Source organism: Acartia tonsa, chromosome 7 (genome assembly GCF_053477335.1).
Source record: "Acartia tonsa isolate MP-2025a chromosome 7, ASM5347733v1, whole genome shotgun sequence".
Lineage (NCBI taxonomy): Eukaryota > Metazoa > Arthropoda > Copepoda > Calanoida > Acartiidae > Acartia > Acartia tonsa.
The window spans coordinates 33,083,766-33,110,909 of record NC_137266.1 but is presented as its reverse complement, the minus strand read 5'-3'; the positions used below and the strand labels follow the sequence as shown (position 1 = coordinate 33,110,909).

The window sequence follows — 27,144 nt, the reverse complement described above, 5'->3', positions numbered from 1 at the left end:
TTGAAACAGCGTATAGTATCAAAGAAAAATTACGTCATATAATTCAAATGACCAATGATAGACCAGTATACAATTTACCATTGGTCAATTACAATATATAATGGCCTATCATTAGTCATTTGTATTGTATGACTTCATTTTTTATTGGACACTATACGCTGTTTCTTTTACCTTACATAAAAGTGGTCAAAACTGATATACCACCGAATTTACCTGGAAACTGCGATACTCTGGAATAGTCTGCGACAACGACTCCAACTGTTTCAAATTTTCACTATTCAGCTGGGCAGTGTCGATGAACATTAGATCGTCAATATTCTGATCCGACCTCTCACTGAATGAGGATCTATCTGTTCTCTGTCTCTCCACACAAAGATATTTGAGGAAACTTGGTAAGCCATGTAGGCACTGCTGGCTCAAACCATTATCTGAAGAAAAAAATAAGTTGAAATCCTTATGATAAAGTAACAGGATATTTTTCTACTGTCTTTAACGAAGGATCTCACTAACCACCAAACCGATATGGTTCTACTTTACAGGGTGGCATCTCATAGGCCATGGGAAGGTTTATAACTATTTTAAGGAGGGTACCACCAGCCTCTGGAGAGAACCCTCTAGATTTTTTAAAAAAACAAAATTATAAAAAGGGGGATGGTCGAAAAAAACCTTCCCTCTCCTCAAATGCCCTCAGAGGGCTTTAAGGGCGTAGCTACTAGAATAGAACAAAAGAAACTAATTTTTCTCCTTTCCCATAATTTAAGATTTGGTATTAAGCTTTAACTTTAGTGATTCTCCTTATATCAAACATAAAATCTAACCTAACCTTTAAAAAGTACAAAAACCTCCAAAATAAAAAAAACAAAACAAATTAAAATGAAGATGCTCTTAATAGGGTCTATAAAAAATGGCCAATACACAGACCAAATTACCAATGACAGGTAAGTATACATTTTAAGTGGCCAAAGGTAGGCCAGTATGGCGTCATTTTTTGTAGGCACCATAAATAGCTTGTAAACAAATCTCTATACATTTATAGTTTTATTACCAAGAGATTGTAGTAAGTTTATTTGTAAAGAATTATTTTCAATAAAAAAAAACATTTTATTGTCTACAGATTAGGTTTAGTATTTGTATTTATCTAATAATAAATTCAAATAGTTGCATACCAAATTCAAGCGGCTGTGTATCAATTTCTGCAGGTTCCCTTGAATATATGAGCTGGAACTTGTGCTGTTCAGTGGCAGGCTTGGCTCCAGGAAGTCCTGCCATACCAGCAATATGCTTCATAGCCATGCCTGCTTTCTCCAGAATACCTGAAATAATTATAATCTTGTAAACTAGAAAAACCTGGGAGAGAGAGGACATTGAGCTGTTTATTACACTAGTCTCCAAAGTCTTATAATAACATTTCTTTTATTGAATTTTGATGGGGGTTCATTTAGCTAAGTGTCCAAACGTTTTAACCACTGATTGTAATCTACAGAAGGGGTAATTTTGTGTATCATCATTGGTAAGGTACATAAATTTATCGACCATTGTCTTATCCCTTTAGAACCCTGAGAAAAAATTTGAAAAAGCATGTGAAAAGAAGCTAATAAAAATTACTTATATACGGCTTTCAAGAAATCTGGCGTCTATTATTGTACGATAGGTATAAATCTTTTTAGAAATTGTTAGAAGCAAAGCAATTCTTTAACTAGAATATGTCCGTGCGTCTGTTCAATTGTTACTTAATGTATTTTCGATGACATGGGAATTCAGATTACCTGTCCTTCAAAGAATCATCATACTTCTCATTTACATTGTGAGTTTAGAATATTTTTATGGATGTTGTGTTAGTTATGAAAAAATTGTTATTGTTAAAATAATGTATAATCATAATATCAATCAGGAATAGCATACACAAATAAATTTGGCGGGAAAAAATATCTGACCTTTTGGTTTAGCCGTGACAGGTTCAGTTTTATAGACGTGCTGCTGGTGTTGGGGTATTTTTACCATAGGATCCACAACACCTGGGTACTCAGGGGCGTGACTGAACTGAGACACCTGAAAAAAAAGATTCTAATTAGATCACTAAGAAGCGCAGCTATAAGGTATGGACAAAAAGCGAAAGAAAACTAAAATGATATTTGGCGGGTAGATAAAAAAATTGTCAATTCTACTAAGTGATGCCCCTTAACGACAGCTGAAAATCACGTATAGATTTCGTGTTTTTTTTCGAATTAATTTCGTTGTTGGTATAAGGTACAAATTGTTTCAAACAGTAAGAAAGTGTTAATAATAACTTAATAACATAGCTTATATTTTCAATATAACTCATATAATTAATATTATAGACAATTTTAGATACAATTTTTAGTCCGAAAGCAAACAAGAAGTAACTGTGACTGTGAGACTTGTGGAGTTACCTTTTTATTTAAGTAGCTAATTAAGCTGCTTACTTTGGGCTGTTTATTACACTAGTCCCCAAAGTATTATAATAACGTTTTCTTATTAGTTGACTGGCTTCCCAACAGTGGAATTTCTATTGAATTTTTATTGGGTGGTTCGTTTAGTTGAGTTTCCAATATTTCAAACACTAATTGTAATTATAGAAGGGATAATTTTGTGTATCATCATTGAGGATGTACATCAATTAATCGGCCATTGTCTTATCCCTTTAGATCCCTGGTTTCTATTGCACTGGACATATCTGCTCAAAATTCAACTGCAGACATTTATTTAGAATAATTAATTTAACCTTTTGATAAATAACCAGAATCAAGATAATGAATCCCTCAAGGTGTGCCATAATTCCCGCTAAAAATCAGTATCGCAAGTGTTTCTTTTCAGTCCAAAAGATATAAATACAGAAAGATTGATTGAGCTATGATTAAGAAAGTTATTTGTGCTGTTGTTATGGATATAGAATATACGTGGATATTATGACAGGGGGAAAATTGTCGTCAATTTAGCTTACTAACAGGTAACTACATCGTTTATTGGTCAGTTCGTTAATCAAGTAGGAGGAGAGAATTAGGGTAAATTGGGGTGAAAGGGGGTAATCGTTATTTTAACCCGCTGCAAGTTTTACTTTATTAGAGAACATGAAAATATGTTGTAAGATCCAAGTAATAATATATCCATTGCTGTTGTAACAATATGCGGCTCTAATGATTTGAAAACGTGAAAGCGCACCATTAGTTTTACAACCCAATATTCCATGGAGTACCACAAGGCTCTGTTCTGGTGCATATTATACATGTGTGGAAGTGTAAGTCCACCATTAGTTTTACAACCCAACATTCCATGCATTATGAAATGAGACAATATAGTCTGAGTAGTACTTCCTTGTCAACTAGTACATAGTAGTATCATCGGGAATAAGACAATGGAAGATTGATTAATACCCCCTCTGATTTTATTATTAAAACTTTTGATGGAAAAGGTTAGACTCTAGTACTTTGTACAATTATAAATCACGTACAACTTCAAAGATCAGATAAGGAATTCAAAAATAATAGAAGATATGATAAACAAAACTATTGCCCCTTACGTAGATTATAATTAATGGTCTAAAAGTTTTGACATTGTTGCTGTTAATCAAAATCAATCCTCCCAACCTCGCAGAATAATATAAATTCTATGAAACTGTACTATAGGACACATGAATACATATATTTGTAATGGCATGGGAAATATATTGATGACCTTAAATATAAAAGCAAGAAATTTGGTCACCAATGGTTGGATTTCATACTTTGTACATTTCGTCTTACTAACTTTGTTTTGCCTTTTCTAAATGTGTAATTATTTTTTTAAAATTAAGTGTTTGTTAGCTTAATATATATTCTTTTTGAAGCTATTCTATTGCATATTGAAAATTACTTATATTTTAAGTTAAAATGACAATATATTAAAATATACATTTTATAAAAGCTAATTATTGAACATCTTAAATTCCTGTATTCGTCCCTTTACTAATTCCACGATTCTAAGGAATTTACATAGATATTTATACAAATCAAGTCATATTTAACCAAAAGCTTAAACAGTACATTTATTTCATTATTTTTACCAAGTAAAGATCATTAAACTTAAAATCATATTTGCAATAGAAAGTTTTATAATTACGTTTTCCCATTCGTTAGCCTAAAAATTTGTGTTACTTTTAATAAATCTAATGTTCAGAGTCTCCTTTTATAAACTTGTAACCAACATTTTATGAAAATATGTGTTCACTGTACATAATGTTATTGGTTTGTTCCTACATATTGTTCCTTTGTGTCAAATTAATTGATTGATCTTTTTTTCTTTCTATATCTAATGTTTATATTGGTTGTCTTTAACAGGGCTCGGCAGTCGCGCGCCAGCTGCCTGTAAGCCTCGCGGATTTTTGTTGTTAAAATGATTTATTCATTTTACAGAAAAAAATCATGATAAATAAAATACGAAATAAACAACCTTTCACAATTCTAAAAATCAGCTAGAAGTCTAAACCTGACCCAAATATGACAATGTTCTTTGCAAAAAAAAATCAAAAAAGCACACAGACAGGTTTAAATTTTAGGCTTATTCACAGCTGACGTACGATTGCCGAGCCCTGGTATAAAATATTTAAAAATACATACAAGTGAATATATGGAAAGGAATGTGACACAGATTACGAGTTTCAATGTTTTTAGTTTCAGCAACAGAAATCGGAATTCAGAAAAATAATAAAAAGATCTTTATTAAAAGCTTATTTTATGCTCTTATCATATACACATCATACATTAATAATGCTAAAATTGTATTAAATGGTAAATAAATGTTTTTTATTGTATTAATATATATTTATTAACTGATAATCAATATATTTATGACAAATAACAAAAATATGATGGAAAAGGTTTATTGACAATTCCTGCCAAAAAAATGCCTTGCTGTTCGTCCTTTTCATTGAAATTGTTTTCTTGTCATTGCCGTGTTATGAACATAAATATCCTTGTATTTATATAAAATGTCCCCTTTTTGTGGAAAAAAAGTCTTTATACTTCATAGGCTCAATAAAACAGGAATTTTTAAAGATAAACAATAAAACACGGATGGCAACTTCCATTAGTACCGACTTACAAGTCCTTAAAAAAATTGGAGATTCATTACTGACTATGGAAGTTATTGAGTAGACGTTTACTAATGGAGGGAATTGTCATAATTTTGTTTTTCTTATATATTCAATAACAGCCGAGAAAATAATTTTTACCATAGCTGTACAGACAGACGGTTAAAGAGTAGCTTCGTTATTAAAAAACAATAGAAGTAGCCGATGGAATGTGAATGATATGTCCCCAATTCTAGAAAGAGTAGAATTGTCAGGACTCAGGAATCTTAGGGAGTAAGACAATGGATGATAAATTGCTGTAAAATACATCCCCAAAAAATATTGCTTAACAAAATACCCCTTCTGTTGATTAAAATTATTGGTTGAAAAACTTGGACAATACTAGTGCGGAAAGAACCAATCTAAATTCAATAAAAGTCCCAAAATTTAATTTACAATCCATTAGCCCCTTCTTCCCTGGATATTGTATTATTGTTTCACCCAAATTCTACTTCCTTATTTCTATCTTGGAATGTCATACTTTCAAATAAAAAAGGAAATTTGGAATTTCAACGATCAATCAAATTATTTCAAGAACAATTTGACAATACGTAGCATAGCGACAAGACAAGAATTTTTGGATCTACTGCAGTTCACGGTAAAATATTGCTGGTAAGCAATATTTTCAAAAATCTATGAATTTTAAAGGCTGCTAGCTGCCAAACGGCTGAACGTACAGATCATGCCTGCACACTGTTTTAAGCGGCATAAGAAGGCCTACAAATAATCTGGAATAGTCATAAATCAGTAATGCATAATTATCTCGCAGTACAGAGAAATGCGCGAAAAAGACCTATTTTACGCGTTTTTTCTTCAGTGAAGATTTCCCTGTGCATAATTGGATCTTGGCTATTCCAGACTATTTGTAGGCCTTATATGCCGCTTAAAGTGGTGTGCGGGTAAGATCTGTACGTTCAGCCGTTTGGCAGCTAGCAGCCTATAAAATTAATAGATTTTTGGAAATACTGCTTACCAGAAATATTTTACCGTGAACTGCAGTAGATCCGAATTTTTTTAGATAACAAAGCAAGATTAAAAAAGCAGTAAATAAAATCTTATGAAATATTTTGTAAATGTAATATTTAGTTAAGTAATAAGAAAATTCAACATATTATATATTGCTTTATATATCGAGTTTTCTGCTGCAAGCGTATCAAATAAAATTCATCTGTATTTTGATGAACAGATACATTAGACTTGTATTTATACTAGAAAGAGGTGCCATTGGAAATGGAATGTAAGTTAAACTGATACAGAATGTTTTATATTTAGTTATCTAACTTGTTGGCTTTAAATTTGGCTACTGTTATAAAATCTTGATTGTTTGGTAGAAACTATCATCACTTTTGCAACAATAATATTCACTACAGAAAGGCTAATTGTTTAAAAGAATTAGGCATGTATGTCACTTTAAAGTACATTGTCTAATCCCTAAAGATTAAACTACATTCTTAAACTTTGAAAGTGGCTATACTATGAATAAATTTGACATCCAGTCTATTTCGATAAAAAAGGAAAAAAAGAGATTAACGGAAACAAAAAAGACATCGTATTTAATTTACTAGTAAATGTTTCTTTTTAAATTTTGTTATATTTGTATTTGTCAATAATACTCATTCAGTCAAAATCAAACAAATTAATGGTTGCAAATATAAACAAAAATTATGCGGCATGGGCAAGAAAATTTGAAAAATTTCTAAATTTTTTTCACTATTCTTTTATTTTTTGGGAAACTATAATAAAATTATAATTAGACTTTTATATATACTATTAGTTGCTTCGCCTCTTACCTCAAGGGAAGGGCCAGCGAGATAGCATAAAGCCACCCCAAGTTGTTTATAGAGCTTCCCTGAAAAAGTACCGATCGGACCGTAATTTTCTGATATCTTAAGCTACAGACAAAAATCTTACAACTTTACATTATATGATTATTGTGACTATAAACAAAGATAGTATTGTTCTTAAGTAACTCGGCAATAAAAAAGCTATCAATTACTGATATCACTATTCAGTAATACAGAAAAAAAGTTGTTAAAGATATGAAGACAAATTTTTGGCAGATATTATCAATAAATATAAAATTGTGACATTCTCATTGCATCGTAACTTTTTTTTTCCAAATTGATTGAAATTACAGCAATTTTTGTTGTTATCAAACAAAAACCCTGAACTATACAAAAAGTTTAAATAGATAGCTTAATATGAACTTATTTAAATCCATACCAAATTAATTCTTTAAGATCTCCAACTATTAAAATAAAAGAAACAAAGGGGCCGAGTTTAAATATTTGTTTATTTGGTATCAACCCACAATGTGTGCTTGGAAAATCCTCAACTCACCCATTATAGTAGTGTTTTATCACATTGTCTGATCAATCAAAAAATTTTACTTTTGCGAAAGATGAAATAACAATGTAACAGGCGTTCTCCCTCAAAATGCCTTGTTGAGCACAGAAACCCCCATTAAATTAAATTAATTAGTTTTTCGTTTTTTTATTAAGTGAGGTTCTGGGTAGCCCCACATCGTTTGATCATACCAAAGTGTTAGTTATAAAAAAACTAACATATCCTCTTTTTTTAAGTAATCTTGAATAGAAGGGGTGGTAGGAGTCAGAGCTCAAATTAACAAGTGGGATAATGATAGTGAGCAAAGGGGAAGGGGCACTTGTACTTTAGTAATAATTGGCGATTCTACACTTCAAAAATTTTGTGGAAGAGATGACCCAACAAAATATATTAATGCCTCAATGTTTACATTAATCTGACCAAGACTGGAAAACAAATAATCATATACAATTTACATTCAACAAAAATAAGGATGTCTGACGTTTTTAATTCAAGTGTTATTTACACATTTTAGCAGGGATACGCAGACGCACAGCAGCCGCTTTTTGGTGGCAAATCTTTTTTATCAATGTATTTACAAATCTCTTTCATTTTGTGTAATAGACTGCATCTGCAGGTATGAAAAATTAAATTTTAATACTGTCCATGAAAACCATAAAATATCTTTTTTAGTAATCTGACCAAATTTTACCCTACAAATGCTAATGATTGTGAGGGATAAGACAATTTGCGATAAATTTATGTACATCCCCAATCAGGATGAACAAATAACCACAAATCTAGATCAAAATTAATTCTTGAAAAGTTTAGACCCTACCAGTTTGAAACAACCAATAAATCTTTTTAAAAAAGTGTAGAAAAAGTTTTCAGAAAGCGAATGTGATAGCGTGAACATAAAGCCTTGTAAACAAGCATAATCTATACTCCAATGTCCCCTCACCTCCCTGACAAATTGCCCTTGTCCATAAATGTAAAATTTTTATATGAAATATTTCATTTCATTTATTAGGCAATGTAATTGGTGTCCGAGTAGTGTTGGATTGTTTTCATAAACTTTTTTCTTCAAAATAACAAATAAACAATTAATTACAAATTACGGAGAAGACATAAATTATTGAATTTTCAGTGTATTTTGTGTGTGTATTTTGCCATATGGTAAGCTTATTAAAAGCATAGCTTTTCTACAATTAGGGTGTGTTCATTAAAAGGTTTGTAACAAACAACTTTGATTGTTAATTTGTGTATGTAACAATGGTTTATTAATTATAAATTCTTGCTAAAATGAGGTATAACTTAGGAAGCATAGAAACGCAATAATCAATCCAATGCGGCTTATAGTGCTTATAAAAATGATGTCATACAATACAAGTATAAATTTTACCATTGGTCAATTAAAATGTACACTGGCTTATCATTTTTCTACAGGCACCAGAAGCTTCTTCTGATAGTATGGTTGTTTCTATGGATATTTTCATCCTTGTTTATCAAGAGTTTATAAGAGTTTGACCATTTTGCTCGCTTAATGCGCATGCAATAAATGATAAACCACGTATAAGAAAATTTTCTTAGTGTCTCTTCAAATCTGCTATTTGGAATAAAAAAAATATTGAAAAAGGCTTTATCCTTTATATAAAATGATCTCAGAAAAGTCTATTTTGGTTATTTTTTCAAGAATAGTATATTTTTGGCCAAGGCATTTATCCTTTCTCTTGTCACTTAATGTCGTCTTTTTTATAATACAGTGTGGGCTAAAATTCGAACCAATCATCTTCAGAACAATCAAAGGACAACTTTAAAATGCACACAGACATACAAACAAACATTAAACTAAAAATTAATTATTAGTTTTGTATCAACATTAGTATGTGTAAGTAGTAAGTTTATGTGTGTGTGTGTGTGTGTGTATGTAAATTCATATTTCCTTATCATGCACATTCAAGCAAAGTATAAAAAAGCCAACCATTACATTTAAGAAAAAACGTCAATAAAAAGTACATTTACATTATAACAGTGCATTGTATTTTTTAGAAAATTGTCTCATTAACAAGAAAACAATACAATGAAAATTCATTATATTTTAATCAAAGGCTCTTTAAAATTACTAGTGGTAGTTAACGCTACACTTTTGGAAAATTTTTTTTTGGGGGGTTTGGTTATATTTTTTTCAAAGGGCGATTTCGCTTGGGAGGGTTTTCATTGTGCCCTACCAAAAATAGTTATAAACATTCTCTTGACCACTAAGAAACTTTACTGTAAATTAGAACCATATCGGTTCAGCTTTTAACGAGATCATATGGAACAGACAGGCCTAAGGACACACTGTTACTTTTATATAAGGATTCTATTTGATAAACTTTCTTACATTTAAATAATTTTATTTGTTGCTCTCATGGTTAATTTAGACACTATCGATTTAAAACCTTGTTCGAGGATTCCTGTATAAATTAGATATAAATAGTAAACTGTACCAGATTCTAAAAAATGATTTTATGATAAATTCGACTCAAGACTTTATTTTTTTTTGGAGTGGGTTGAACTTTTAGATGTTGTGAAATCATTTGTAAACATCTTAGCAAAGACAGAAAGACAAACTGAGATGACCAAATATAAATTTGATCCTTTTAAGTAGCAAAGCTGTTCTACAATTACATCTGTCTGTCAATTGGGCTTTTTTGGGGGAAATTGATTTTTTCGGCTGCAAGTTAAGGTTTTTATTTGAGATGATTCCTCTGACAATACTTTCTACAATTTATTGTCAAATGATTCATCGTCGGAAAAGATATAGGGGATATTAAAATATCAAAAAAAGGAAATGTGATTTGCTTGGCTGTTATGAAAGACAAACTAAAAAATTATTTTTGTGAAAATTCCTCTTATCAATTAACTTTTCTTTCGGAAAATTTGATTTTCCCGGGTTCTGTATAAAATTGGCATCTTTAAAATATTCCAATTACTAACACATAACTTACTTTGTCCGTCCATATGCTCTGATACTCATTGATGTTGTCATCCTTGTTTTGCAAACATTTCGCCCGCCAATTTTGGATTCGCCGGGTGGGCAGTGGGCAGTGTTTATTTTGGTGTAAGCAAGTTAAGATCTTTGCACAGACAGAACACAAATGAAAATAACAAGGAAGAATTTGTCCATTGGTAGCACATCAATAGAAAGCAAACAATAATTTATATCAAAACATTTAACTTTAATACATTTTTAGCAAATTGTAGTATTTTTTTCTGTGCATGTTTGTGACAAAAGAATGTACGGACATGCCACATCTATAAAATCTTTAAAGTAGCTGCTAGTAGAAATATTCCAGAAATTAAAACTATTAATTAATTTGCAAGCGATTTTTAGAAAAAAATCTATATATAATTTACTAATTTAGACTATGAAGTAATTAATTCAAAATTCACTCTCAAAATTCTTTTTCTATTAAAGAACTTTTAATTAGCTTTTATTTTTTTCCTACTTTACCCTTACTTTTAAGTGTTCGCCTCTCATAGCTGCGCTAATTAAGGGAAGTACTGACCTTGTTAAATATATGTTAAATAATTCTAGTGTCCTTTGACTCAACTAATTCAACCTTTTGTATCAGATAATATAAACTTACACAAAACTTGAAAGGATAGATCAAAAAAGCTGAATACCAAAAAACATTTTGAAAATGGCATTATCATGACACGACTTGTGCGTGTGAGATTTACTTGGATTTAACTTGCCCCAGGCCCATATCAGCTCAGACTTCTGGACACACTGTGTGTATGTGCGTAAGTGTGTGTGTGTGGAAGGTGCCTCCGGCAACCTGCTCCAAGGTTATCAAGGAGAGTCCCCCCCCCTCCCTTCTCTCAAATCAAACAACGCACTTATATATGTACATATATGATAAACAAGGACAATTAGTTCCAAAAGAAGCGCAGCTTCAAGATGAAAAAATGTAATATACACATGACATGTTCATTATTCATGTATTTTTATGCAGGACCAAAAGTTTTATAATAAGTTTTCTTATTCATTGGCTTATAAACTTTCCATTTGAGTGTATTAACTTTTTGACAACTAATTTGTAATCTATAGAAGGGGTAATCTTGTGTATGATCATTGGGGATGTACATCAATTTATCGGCCATTGTTCTATCCCTTTAGATTCCTGGATTTTATATTAGGGATAATGCAAGGGGGTATTTATCAATCACTTTTTATTTATATGTGAATTTTTTCATTGCTCTACTAAGATGTTGGTACTTGCATAGTGACGGAAGGATATAAGTACAAAGTAGCAACGCTACTAAAATTTGTATATGTATGTATAATATCACATATGCGTACATTCAAAGCCAAGAGACAACTTTATTCACCTCTCTCCCTCTCTTTAGCTCTCTCTCTCTCTCTCCTCTCTATCATTCTTTCTCTCTCTTTCTCACTCTTTCTCACTCTTTCTCACTCTTTCTCACTCTTTCTCACTCTTTCTCACTCTTTCTCACTCTTTCTCACTCTTTCTCACTCTTTCTCACTCTTTCTCTCTCTTTCTTACTCTTTCTCACTCTTTCTCAATATCTGAGCCGCCTTTTAATCAATTTTGTAAGTTGCACAGTTTCTCTATATTATTAGGTTTGTCCTTCTGTCTGAAACTTATTTACATTTACTTTGGAAAATAGAGGTATGATTATTTTTGTGTAGATTCTCCTGATTATAGGAAATGTTATCATACTTATGCATTATATCAAAATATTATTGCGTTTTTCAAAAAGTATTTCTCATCTTTTTATTAATGATAGCCACCGATACTAAAAGAGGGTTAAGTTTAACTTTAAATCCTAACTCTTTTTTTAAAGCTATTGTGATAGTATATTTTTTTACTTTCATATTCAAACTATTTACTTATGCTTATTTGATTGTGCCATGCTTATGGTTGTATTATCCTTGTTGAATTGATTAGGTGAAGTATGATAATTGATAACATGTAAATTCTTATGGATAGTATTATCCTCGTTAAAGTATAATAATTGATAACATGTAAATTCTTATGGATAGTATTATCCTTGTTAAAGTATAATAATTGATAATATGTAAATTCTTATGGATAGTATTATCCTTGTTGCTATATGATAATTGATAATATGTAAATTCTTATGGATAGTATTATCCTTGTTTAAGTATGATAATTGATAATATGTAAATTCTTATGGATAGTATTATCCTTGTTGAAGTATGATAATCAATAATATGTAAATTCTTATGGATAGTATTATCCTTGTTTAAGTATGATAATTGATAATATGTAAATTCTTTAAGATGATGATAGTCAGATTAATGTAAATGTTTGATTAATAAAATAATTGAAAATCATGGTTTTGCCGTTTTAGCAACAGATTTATCCACAAGAATAATATAATCCACGAAAACAAAGAAGTATGAAAATTAATCTTAATTGGGAAACTGAAAAACTCTTTCTTGCCTTGTAAAATTATAATCTGAATTATTAATTCTGTGAAGATTCCTATGACTATAATATGTTGATCTGTATTTTTAGCTTCTTATTATTTACATTTTACCTTTCCTACTTAGAGATGTTGTCAATTTGATTACAGAGTGAAATAGACGAATTTAAGAGTAGCTTCACTCTTAAAAAGCCACGCTTTCAAAGATTTGATCATAAATTACAAAAATACCGGCAATTTATATTATACAAGTTGCAACACTTTAAGCAACAATTTTGATTATGTAAATTTTATAATATCAAATTATAAAGTAAGACAATTGCCGATAAATTGATGTATATAACCAATGATGATACACAAAATTACACCTTCTGTAGATTACAATTAGTGGCTGATACGTTTGGACACTCAACTTAATGAACCAACCAATTAAAATTCATTAAAGTCCCCAAAGTTATTAAGCCAACGAATAAGAAAAAGTTATTAAAAAGGCGTGGGACTAGTGTAATTAACAGCTCTCTGATAAAAGTACAGATTTAATCTAATTTAATAATTACAATTATTAAATTTTTATTTTTAACTGGTAGTGTAAATAAAATAGTACGTTTGACATATTCGTCAGATAGGTCTTTAAATTTTTTATTTAAAATTAAACCAAAAAAAAAGAAAACTTAGGCAAATTATTATTCCATATAAATGTAGGGATAACATTAGTTATAGAAAGGCTTTGCATCTAATAACAATGATAATACTAATAACAATTACTTTTGTTCCCTAAAGTACAGACAGACCTGTGTCTGATTGTCTGACTAAAAAAGAATATATTTTCCTTATACAAAACACATTCTGATACCCCGTGGGGATTACCTAACCTTGTAGGGCTTTTTATTATGTAGTTTTAAAGTTTTCATCACGACCTATTAATATGTAATAGATAGGCTCGACAGTATAGAGGTCATTGGTTCGAATCTCGACCCAAACCCCGTTTAATAATTGCGTTAAATGCTATACCTCCTACTGCTTTGTCAGAGTCGCGTTACTAATAGTATAGGGGAATGTCCATTACAGTGTTTTTTCTTTTATATTTTTTAAAGTCCACATATAAACAATTAATTTTTAATCTTTTATTTTGTAAATGTACTAGCGGCTTCGCCCCTAGCCTCTAGGGGCTTTGCCCCAAGAGGTGATAAAAAAATTAAGGCGAAATTCGTTAAAGGACCAAGGAAATCTTAAGCAAAAAAAAAAAAAAAATGGGGGGGGGATTTTTTTGTTTTTTGGGGGTTGGGGGTGTCCCACCCCCCAAGAAAATAGCTTAAAACCACCACAGGACCAATAGGTATATACCCTGAAGAGTAGAATCCGATCGGTTCAGTGGTTACCAAGATCTTAAGGGACAGACAGACAGAAGGACAGACGGACAGACGGACAGACAGACATCGTTCTACTTTGTATTATAGATATCAATTGTTTCAGTAAAAGTAAAAATTCAATCGAGTTTAACTTCAACAAAAAAAACTTCTTTTCAACCAATTCAACTGAGTAATGTCTTTTTTAGATAAATATTTTTAAGGTTTGTTTAAATCCTAATGAAAGGGCTTATTAATCCTAATAAAAATAAGAAAATGAGGTATAATTAAGTGTGCAATATTAGGTAGTAATTTTCAATAATTTTTATTGGCTCTTAACATAGAACAGAGTAATAAGTGCATCCATATTATCCTGCAGGCGGTTTCTAAATTTGTGGTAAAACATTAATATTTGTGTAAAAGCAAAGTTGCGATTGTTTTGTGTTGTTTTTGTGACTAAATTGCTTTAAGAAACCCCTTCAGCAGACAATACAATAACAAGAGCAATTATAATTATAAGTAGCGAAGCAATAACCAGCTATTAAAGTATTAAACAGTAAGAATGGAGAAAAGATTATGGGCAACTTTGTACAGATCATTTGTTTAAAGCACTTTATGGTTTTACAACTATATTATGAATCAATTAAAAAAAGACACAGTATTTGTTTACAATCTACCAGGGACGAACGGACATGTCCCTGTTTATGAGTAGCTGCACTACTAATAATTGGTACAGATTGCTTTCCAAATATTCTCACGGTGCTAAATATTGTTAATAAGGAAGTAATGTTTCATTCATAGCTCTGCAGTACCAGTGATAGTAGTATTGTTTTCATATCATCATTGAAAATGTACACACTGCTTTAAAGGTAACTACTCTAGACTTGATTTTTATGTACACATCCCTAAGGGGCGTAGTATAGATGGATAAAGTGAACTGAAGAATAGATGTTGATTAGTCAAAAAAATATTAATGCAGATTATCTCATATAGCACCTGAGTAAATTCACATTTTTGTCATAGAAATAACATTTTCCATACAGTACACTATTAGGATAACAGTTATAGAATAGGGCAGTAGACTAAATTATTCTGGTACCCAAAGTTTTCTAGCTTAAAATGTTTGGGTACTTTATTTTAAATCTCAAACTAGCAGTGTCAAAAACTTTTAACCAATATTTCACTCTTACTTGGATATGTACATTAATTTATCATCCATTAACATTTCCCTTAAGATCCCTGTATAAATATTTAACAATATAATTTATTAAATTATCTGTGTGTCAATCCTGTATTTTATGTATTATGTTTTAAATGTTGTAGTGTATTAGTAAATGATATTACAAAATAAAAACTCCACCCTTATTCCCACCAGTTAGCTAAGCCTAGTTGAATGCCTAGACAAATTCACAAAATTGTTAGTAGCAAAGCTACTCCATAACTAGAACGTCTATATTTACGTTTGTATACGTTTGGACCTCAGAATCATTTGTACTTATCCTTGCAAAATTGTTTGGTATTGGTATTTTTCTGATACGTAATTTAAATAGTTTATGTCGACTATGTGGTATTATGTACATATATGTGTATATATTTGTTCAAAAAGCTTGTCATTTGAACATTATATCAAAAAAATATAAAGTTTGATTATCTTTAAATTTACTGTTTTTTGCTACCATTTTAATACAAAATTGTCCTTGTTAACCATTGAAAACCAAGACATGATTATTACCCTATTTAAAATTTATAAGGAGACAATTGTGTCTATTATTGGCACAGCAATAACAACCTTAAAAAGACAATAAGGCTTATGTCTAAAACCTGCAACCCTGCGAGGCTACCATATACCTTAAAGTAAACAATCACAAAGAAAAAAAAACTAACACCACCCACTTAGTTTCAACTTATTTAAAAAAAAGAGGGGGGGGGGGGTATTCAGTGCTCGATTATGCACTTTGAGGGAAACCACCCATATGACTCTGCTGATTCACATTCAGTTGGTGCTTTTTTCTTACCTGTGATTTAGTGTCTGTATTGTAAACCATTGTGTTCCGAGGGTAAACAACTTCACGATCCTGAAATATAAAAAAAAAGTTATTTCCAAATGTCGTCTAATATAGGTAATAAATCTATAAATATAGATGTATAACCAGACAACTACCTCTACCCTCCTGTTGGGGACCTTATTCGTCTTCTAGCAAATTTATTTTGCTCTTTTGTAGCGACTTGGCCGTGTTAATATTCCCGACGCCTTTGGTTGATTTTCAAAGACCTACTTGAGAGTCAGCACAATGACATTGTGATGGGGAGATACAGTTATTTAACCCTTTATACCTGAAGCATATTTTTTAAAGGGTAAAAGGGTTGCAAATAACCCTGCCTCTTTTATTATAAGAATAAATGAGATTTGATATTTTAAAGCAATTTGTTCAATAAGCAATAATAGTTATTTCTCGCATCGTATTATAAACAGCTTTCCGCGGATATAGAAAGTACAATTATGAGATTAAAACTAGTTTTTTAGCCCCGAGGTGCCGAAGGCACCGGCTAAAAAAACTGGTTTTAATCTTATGATTGTACATTTCTATATTCGTAGAAAGATGGATATAATACGATGCTAGACATAGTTTTTTCGTATGGATGAGAACCGGTTCCTATCCACCGGATTCGAATGAATACGAGAAAAGAAATTACGATTTCTGTGTTTTACAAAATAAAATATCATTATAAATACTTCGGCCTTCTTTTTTACAATGGGAGAAATAATTAATATAGGAATTCTAGATGACTAATCTTTTAATTGGACCAACAGTAACCCAGCGTAGAAATATCAATCCAGAGAGAGAGGAGACACTGAACTTTTTATTACACAAGTCTCCAAAGTTTTCTTATTCGTTGGCTTGACAACTTTGGGGACTTTTCATGAATTTGTTAGTCCACTAATTGTAATTTACAGAAGGGGTAATTTTATGAATTAACATTGGGGATGTACATCAATTAGTCGAGCATTGTCTTATCCTTTTAGATCCCTGACATCAATCCGACTACATAAGTGTACTGTACACCTTTTAGTACCTAAGAGTAGCTATTTCTCCTATTATCATGCATGCAAACTTATAATTGAATTTCTTACGATTATTGAATCAAAGCATAAGTGACTAAACATACTCTTTTTCTAGAATATCATTTTCAAGTTAGACGAATTGCTATGTTTAATTGACCATCTAAAGTAATATATCTAATAGAAAAATCTTGAACAAATAATTAAGGTCAACTGACTTAATGTGATTTACAAAAATAGAGGAAATTAATTAGTCCAAAAGACACTAAGAATGAATCGTTTTGGTTATAGATATAGTTTTTGGTATAAGCTGAGCATATTCTTTTTAAGTAAGAAGTATTACTATGTTTAATTGGCCATCTAGAGTAATATATCTATTAGAGAAATCTTTACAAAATAGTTAAGGTCAACTGACTTTATGTGATTTACAAAAACAGAGGAAATAAATTACGTATTCAAAATGACTCTAAGAATGAATTTAGAAATTAATAAATTTTGAATATAATCCCTTTAAAAAATGGTGTCGTTATTATGTCAACATAAGTATATGTAGTTATCGTGTCATTGTACTGTCGATTAAATTTCAGGTATGACCAAGAAACAAGTACAATTGTGTGCACAAGTAGAACAATAACTACAGTTTAGAAGGAAAAGGATAAAAACAGATCTAAAGTCAAATAAAAAATAAATCTAATGTTACTTTTATATAAAAGAAAGCGAGAAAGTAATATACATGCAAAAGAGAGTGACAAAATTGTCTTCAATTGAGGTTGCTATTTCCCCTCTCATTTATTGTCCAATACTTTATTTAGTAAGAAGGAGGTGATAGGTTAAATAGAGATCGGGAAGATAGCTATTTGAGCCCACTACAAGCTTTAATAAGAACATGTAAGATCCAAGTAATAATAAATACATCGAAATAAGACGAAAGGGCACAGCGCTATAGAGTAACTTTGCCACTAAAGAATTATTTGGTTTACTCGCAAGCCTAAATATAAATATTCATGTGTGGCTTTAATAAATTTTAATAGCAGACCAGCAAAGAGAAGCAATAAAATTTTAAATGAAACTATCAAATATGGTTTTAACATTTTTCTTACCACCTACTGATAAGTTTAGCAAATAAACATTGGATAAAGAATATAAGTTTAACTATTTATATGATCGTATTATAGACAGTTTTCCGCTGACAATAAAACGAAAAGTTAAAAGATTTATTTCAAATTAAACTTCAGTAAGATTTAAAAACTACTATTCTTTTTATTAAAATTTCTGTATGCAAGGACACTACCACTTAGTCAGTCTGCTTTTTTGAGCATGTATCAGTTAGGAGAGTGAAATTAATTCCCTTCTATTTAACAAAAATTTTTGTTCTCCATATATTAGACATATATCGTATGATTAAACAGCTGGATCGATTTTGATCAGATTGGATAGGAATCAGCGTATGGTGTCCAATAAAAAGTACTTCTATACTATTCAAATGACCAATTATAGCCCAGTATACATTTTAATTGACCAATGGTAAAATGAATACTGGCCTATCATTGGTCATTTGTATTGTATGACGTCATTTTTTTTTATTGGACACTATATGCTGTTTCATTGAATAGATCAAAAGGACAATTTTAAATATGCAAAAAAATGTATTCACAAAATAAATATACTCAATTAAGATATTTAAGTGAAGAAAATTAGTTTCAAATTCACTACTGTATATTTGTACATAGGATATATTTTGTTTACATTTCTCATGTGCAATCTTTATTGGTTTACAATAAAAGTGAGTATACTTTGAAGAAACAAGGATGGCAACATCCATAATAAGCGAGGAATAGGCGATGGTAAATTATTATTATCACAGTTTAAGTTTTAGAGCAGTGTTAATTAAGTAAGGGAATCGTCATACAAAATTTAAGATTTTAATTCTCTTATAATTATAACTTTTAAATTTTGGTACCCACTAGTACCCAAAGTTTTAAAATAAAGTTTCTTATTCGTTAGCTTAACAACTTTGGGGACTTTTAAATTTTGATGGGCTGTCTCATTAAGTTAAGTGTCCAATATTTGTAATCTACAGAAAACGGAATTTTGTGCATCATCACTCGGGATATACATCAATTTATCGGCCATTGTCTTATCCCTTTAGATCCCTGCTTTGTAAACGTGTAAAGGTATCCGAAACAACAAGTATTTGCATTGTCGAGTTTCAATTGCTTTGAGTAAACAAAAACTTCTCTTCTCAGCACACTTGAAATGCGCTGCTGACCTTTACATGGTAATACAAAGAAAGTGTGCGAAGGCTTTTTGTTAGACAAGTAGCCATTTAAATGGTTAAGAGTGACCATTTCATTCAGGGCTCGACACCCGTTAATTAGCCGCGAATTATCCATCAATTTATGTGTCTAAAATATCTCTTTTACAGATTAATCAACATAGTGAGAAGGTAAGACTTGAAGCTAATTTCTAATGATATAAAATATCAATTTCCATGTGTCTTACAGGTGGCTGACATGCAGCTGCCGAGCCCTAATTTTATTCTTATATTGGCTGTCTTACTTAAGGACATAAATACGAATTCTAATATTTAGAATTCTAACTCAAAAGCAGAGGCGTGCAAAAGGGGAGTGTAGGGAAATGTATCTACCCAACTATCAAAATTTTGGGGGTTGCAATCTCTCTCAACAAGGGTCTACATTCCCTAATATAGCCCTCTTGTTATCTAAAAAACACCCCCTAAATTCTTTGATAAGAAATTTTTTTCGTTTAGATTACAAATACAAACCTTATTATTAAGTAAGTCTATCTCTTTCCCCCAAAACCTTTTATAAAACTATTAACAATAAATGGCAGTAATTCGAAAGGGAAAGGAAGAAAATGGGCAAATTTAAAAATAATGACACACAAAAAATAAAAGAAATTCTATGAAAATATTTTCTCAAGTAACATTCTTTGAAGCGAAGCATTTGAATAAAACCAAAACTATATTACGAATAAAAAAATCATCTAAATATATAAAGTTGTTATATAATAGAAGCCCCTTCACTTGAATTTCAGAAGTCTATCTCACGTTGGAGACGATAAAACAAGATCTTGCCTGGTGTAGTTATAAATAGACATACAGACAAAACATTTATATAGTAGTTTCTAGTTGGTCATATCAATGTTTAAAATTAATAATATTGGTCTTATTTGTCACATTAAGCCTTACGGACAAACGGACAGACACACTTGGGTTGCTGCGCTTTTTAAAACAATGGCATGTTTTTTACCCAAAAATTGTGATGTTAACTCGAGGTGAAACTATTCAAACATTTCCTCACATTTGCGCCATAACTAGGAAATTCAAATCCATAGATTTCGCGCAAATGAAATATTTTTACAACTATTAGATAATGCTAATAAAAGGTAAAGGAAATAAAAAGGGAGACAAGGAGCGAAATACATAAAATAGAAGCTAGAGAGAGAAAGAGAGAGACTGAGAAAAGAGAGAGAGAGAGAGAGAGAGAGAGAGAGAGAGAGAAAGAGAGAGAGAGAGAGAGAGAGAGAGAGAGAGAGACTGAGAAAAAAAGATAGACTGGGGGGAAGAGTGAGAAGAGAAACAGTATTGATACTTAAGAGAACCTATTAGAGAACAGCATTACAGAAATACAGAAAGAGGAAGAAAAAGAACTAAAAGAAAAAAGGATGGATTTGAAAGACAGGCGTATGGATGGACAGACGGAAGGATGAACATACAAAGTAAAAACATATAGACATGAACACTTTCAGAGAAGCTTCACATAAAAAAATGACAGATTCATGTGATGTATATGTGAGAGATAAGACCGCCATACCTATAGTACCAGAGTAACTTATCATCACAATTCATTATAATTGCGGGCTAGCTACACACTCACATATATGTAGTGGGAATAAAAATTATGAAAAATTATCTAAAAAAAAAATTCAAAAATTCAAAAGTGAATAGTTTTAGATATTTGTGACATACAAAATAGCCTAAATCCTTCTTTGGACCATTTCCTAACTACCCAACAAATTGTGTAATGAGAGGTCCAGCTGTTTTTGAGAGGTATAGCCACAATCAAATGATTATCTAAATTTGGAGAAAGAGGATAGAAAAGTAGCCTGAAACCATTCCAAGACTTAATTTTTTATAAAAAAAAATAGTCTGAAACCATACCAGAAGATATAAAGGCTTCTTAAAAGGAGGACAAATTGGTTAATGAGATCTTAACTGACTAAACATAATAGGACGTTGTTTTTTAAGACTTCTTATTCCTTTTCCTTCAACATCCTTACACATTACACACTATACTAGCATAATATAAAGAGGTCAGAATCAAAGGTTAAAAGTTGAAAGACATCTCTCAGTATACGAGAGTCCATTCCTATTTTCAAAGTGATAATACATGTGTCATGAAAAAAAGGGATAGTACCAAATATTAACTTAAATGTAATAAATAATTTTCACTAGCCTTTAAACAAATTTTTATAGTAAAACCCTTTATCCTATTTATTTCTTGAGCCATTTGATTAACTATCTTAACCAAGAAATCAAAACAACTATTAATCTATCAAACAAATTACCTTTTTATTTAATTATGATTTTTTAAATACCAATACTAACGATATGTGAATACGTCATATATTCATAAATTTTATTCTACATTTTGAAAATGAAACTGGCTATGTTCATCTATCTGTCTGTTTGTTCTTAGACGTTACCTTTCTCATTTTTATTTTCAAAAGAGTTAAAATGATTAATAATTATCTATAGCATCGTATTTAGACAGCTTTCCACTGATAATAAAAGTAAAAATTATACAATGAAGCCCGGGTTAAGAAAACTGTAATAATATTATGATTTTGATGATCAATCTAAGAAAATTGTCTCTATTACGATACGATACATGGCTTTTCCGCATTGCTAAGAACCGATCCGAAACAAGCGGATAATAATCGGTTTCCAAAACCATACTGAAAACTTATAATAATAGTAGAAGAAAAGGTGTAAAAATTGTCACCACACCCTTCTAAGGAAACTATTATGAAGATAAGGGAGGGCTATGTGGCAGCTACAAGCTACAAGAGGGAAACTATTATGAAGATAAGGGGGGCTAAGTGGCAGCTACACACCACACCCTCCTAAGGAAACTATTATGAAGACTAGGGGGGGGGGAGGCTAAGTGGCAGCTACACACCACACCCTCCTAAGGAAACTATTATGAAGACTAGGGGGGGCTTAGTGGCAGCTACACACCACACCCTCCTAAGGAAACTATTATGAAGACTAGGGGGGCTAAGTGGCAGCTACAAGGTACAAGCCATGCTGGAAAGACAAAGGTGTAAAAATTGTCACCACACCCTCCTAAGGAAACTATTATGAAGACTAGGGGGCTAAGTGGCAGCTACAAGGTACAAGGACTATCAACAATATCAACCAATTTTGGAACCGTTCAATGTTGCAAATTTTTTGCGCAAAATCAAAATTGTCCTGCAGATAATATTTTATGTTAACAATGTAAAAACAACTATCTTTTTCTTTTAAATATATTCTTTAATATCAAAGTTTCAGAGAAAAAAAAAGACAAAAATGAGGCTTTAAAAATGTATTTTTAATTAGGTATTTGATTATTGTTTTTTTGCTATAAAGTGCAATCATATTATTATTTAGTCAAAATTACTTCACAAGATAAGCCCATAGTACTGAATATAACTATGTATAAAATATTATTCTAATTGATATGTATTGTTGAAAAGGCATTGCTTTGCCTATTTATATTACCCTGCTTAAAGTAGGTCACCCGCGCAGCCAACAACCTCTGTTTTGTGCGTGCACCACCGGCCGCCGCAAGCCTGTTGAAAAGTTCCCCCTCCCGCCATATCTGTGCGGAAATGACATCCATTTTTCATTTAGACTTGCTAGAGTGCAAAAATTTAGCAAGTTAGATATTAAGAATGTCTGGAAGTGGTTGAAAGCTGGATCAATGCTTGGAGCTAATATCTTGAGCATTTTATTCAACAATTGACAAAAGGACATAAATTAAAGCAAAGGTTTTTACCGACTATTTGGCATTTCGTGAATGTTGACATAGTTAAGAATTACTAAATAGTCGCCATTGTATACTTTTCTGATAATAACGAATTGTGTAGTAATTAGTATACATTAAAACTATTGATCCTTTTTTACCCATTTAAGATAGACAAGATTTGGAAATACTTTAGAAACATATTCCAATTGCTTCAAAATATTGGTGCACTGTAATGGTCATTGCTAAAAGGAACAATGTAGAAAACCCTAGGCCTTACAAAACAATCATTATTTTCAAGTTCCTTTTGTATCATTTCAAAAAAGACATTAATATTTGAAATAAAGGACTTGTAATATTTAAAGTAAATTTTTTGACATTTTCATCAAGGCATTATTTGAAACCCCAATCATTTTAAATTAGCAAGTTGTGTGTTTGTGTTAATGTTCTTTAAATTTAAAAAGGCTTTGTATTATTCCAGTTGATATTTGTTGGGGAGGGGGAGGTGGATAACCCCTGCCCCATACGAGAGAGTTTTTCTTTTTTTCTCTTGTAAAAAAATGATGGTTAAGTTCTTTAAGGCAATGGCCGATGCCACTAGTATACTAGAAAGACTTAAATTAAATTTAAAAACATTTATCGAAATTTGCATTTGAATCTTTTTTTTTAAATTAATACTTTTGTTGGTTTTAGGCTATTTTACCATAACTTTGTTTGAGACTCAATATATTGGTAATATAAGACATGAGATTTAATGTAATCTTAGAATAAGAATGCCTGATAAAGATCTTAATCTAATTTAATACCATAATATTGCAAAATAAGCTGATTTTGCGTTTTTTTTTTGAGGAAAATTAAGTTTTTTTAGAATGTCGTTTTAAAAAGACAAGCGTTTGATTGCATGAAATTATATTACATTGGTTATTTTAAAAGTCAATACAGTATTTAAGGACATATTGCATAACCCATAAATTCTACAAAATACAAGATCCATTAGAGTTAATTTAAATTAATGAGACATAGACACGGCGGTAATAGAGTGCATTTCATATAGGAGAGACATAATATTAATTAAAACTCAAATAAGATTATACTTAATTACTTAATCTAATGTACTAGGAATCGCCATTTACAAATATAAATTTATAAGCATTTCAAAAGATACCTAAATGACATTAAAAACTTTAAAAATATTATATATTTACCAAAGCTTAGTACAAAAAAAGTTCCAAAAGATTTAAACTTTTTGTTTATGACATAAATATTGTCCTTAAAAAATATCGGTTGATGTTTCATAAAACTTGTATAAGCAAGTATTTTAGCAAATTATTTGCTTTCAATTTTTTCTATCTTATTCTAGTTTTATTTGTAATAAATTTATTTATATTCCAAAATAAAAGAGTAAGGATTTTAACGGCTGTACTAAATAAGCTTTGATTTTCGGGAAAGAATAATACAAGTGCAGGTTTAAGGCTATTTTTACCAAATTTGTGTATACTGTGTGCACTACCCTCACCTCTATTGTAATTACGTGACATAACATGTAACATTGTTAAGGTCTGGTTAACAACGTTATTTTTAATTTTTACCAGCGTCGCACATTCTCAAATTATCATAAAATATTCCATATAACAAGCTTTTGTGATCTTTTCATATCAACACAAAAATATTGATCAAGTAGCAGATTTTGTCATATTTTCACAGTAGCTTTTCTCCTATTTCTAGCCCCTGCGGGCGGCTCTAACCATGCAGGGCAATCATTTACATAACCTAAAATAACCTATCAAAGGCTACTGTGAATATACAACGAAACCCACTACTTCGTTTTCTCTCCATGATCCGAATATTGCAATGTAGATAATAGGCCAAATCCTACAAAAAATTTTAGGCTAGCTTAGTAGTTTTTGTTACCTAAGTCACATATTTCTTTATAACAATGAAAGGCTAAGGAAACTTTAACTCCAAATGATAGCATAAGAAACTTCATCATTTATTTAATGTTTTCTTGTTGACAGTCAATAAATGCCATTAGGATGGCGTCATGTCAATTATAAATCTTCTTTTTTTGGCTTTAAACTTGGCTTTAAACGGACTAATATATATCTATGTATTCTTTATGTCTATTGTTGATACAGTAGTAGTATGTCCAGAGCACTCAGCACAGTTCTGGAAAACATAGAGAAATTATTTATGTGATGTAATTTCAGACATAACATAATCAATAATGATTAAAACATGATTTGCAATGTCATTAGTTGGAGGGAGCGTAGCTGCTATGACAGTACGTCCGTCCGCCCGTCTGGGGATGAAATGTGCTGAAGCTAACATTTTCAAACATTTGTTCTGTTATCATATCAAAATGGGACTGATTTTATGTCATTTTATTGCTATCTTAAAGGATAAGCCAATGGACGATAAATTGATGTACATTCTGAATTATGATAAACAAAATTACCAATTCTGTACAATGAAGTCATTGACGAAAAAGATGGAAAATTTCTAGTTTGTACCGCTTAATGAAGAATTAATGAAAGTACCCAAAGTTGAAAAACTAAAGAATGGGTACATGTATTTTACAGTTAAATACTCTCGCTGACTGCATTAATTAAACATTATGATGAAAAATATGTGAGCCATGGCCTCTTTTTATCATGATATTTGTATTAAATCCTACTGCATAACAGCTTGTCGATAATATGTCATCCATGACCTCTATGTAAAATTGATTTTTCTATGATTAATTTCACTGCGCCTATTGTTTACCCAATCGTCCTTGTTATTACTTTATTATTAGCTTGATCATAATAAATAATTAGGCTAAAATTCGAAAGTGTTACTGATATGTTTTTTTTAATTATTAGAATTTTAAATCATTTTTAAAATTAATTTATCTTATAATTAAATAGTACATATAGCATATAATTGAACTTTTAAAATTTTCAAAATGTACTACTTAAAGCTAAGAAATTAACCATTGCTTCTATATTTGAAACAAGAAAATTTGAGGAAAAAATACTGTTTCTGCCATGCATAAGAGCTGATCTGCCGAATATAATTAGAGACGTTTCCTTAATAAATAAATTGTCTAATATAGTAGAGTCAACAAAAACAGCTTTTCCTAGAGATTGCGTATTTACAACAAAGAGAGCAAAACAACTTTTAATCCCCATCGGAAATATTTTTTTAAAGAACAAATCCATTTTTTCGCTTCATTTCAAACATTTACATAGAAATAAAAATGCTTGCAGTTTACCTGCATTGAAAACTAGAGTAAGTGATAAACTGTATATCCCAGACAAAGAAATGCTTAATATTTCGTTAAAAAAAATATTTAACATGCCAATTATTTTATATTATAAAAATTTTCTTCTTGAACAAATGAATAGAACTCTAAATAGTAGAAATAAACTTTACAAATTTAAGTTAGCTGAATCAAACTTATGTTCAAAATGTAATATAATAAGTTCAACAGAACACGCCCTCTATTTTTGTGTGTTTCCTACCTATTTTATACATAAACTTGCATTATTTTTAGATTATGTTCTGAATGATAGTAAGCCAGAATTCATCTTTTTAAAAGAAAACTTTTACTTATACAATATGTTTTATGAAGGCTTTTCAAACGATTTTTATCTACAATTATCCCATTTAATCTTAGTTGCAAAAGATAGATCTTTAAAAATAAGCGTAGAGGATGATTTCATTAAGTGGGATGACAACAATTTCTATGCACACTCTATTCTTTTATCTCAATTTACTTGTAAACTCCTTCATAATGCCGGCTTGAATAACAAT

The 27,144-nt window shown here is 30.7% G+C and overlaps 1 protein-coding gene across 1 annotated transcript in view; it reads right to left on the bottom strand.

Annotated features, from left to right (window-relative positions):
- Nucleotides 1–27,144, bottom strand: part of LOC145324509 (uncharacterized) — a 53,402-nt gene that overhangs the window by 10,444 nt on the left and 15,814 nt on the right. Inside the window, exons 11-14 of the mRNA XM_080167091.1 lie at nucleotides 16,272–16,331; nucleotides 1,935–2,049; nucleotides 1,167–1,313; nucleotides 214–428 (exon numbers count right to left, since the gene is read on the bottom strand). Coding sequence (XP_080023217.1) covers nucleotides 214–428; nucleotides 1,167–1,313; nucleotides 1,935–2,049; nucleotides 16,272–16,331 — 537 coding nt within the window. The remainder of the gene's footprint in view (nucleotides 1–213; nucleotides 429–1,166; nucleotides 1,314–1,934; nucleotides 2,050–16,271; nucleotides 16,332–27,144) is intronic.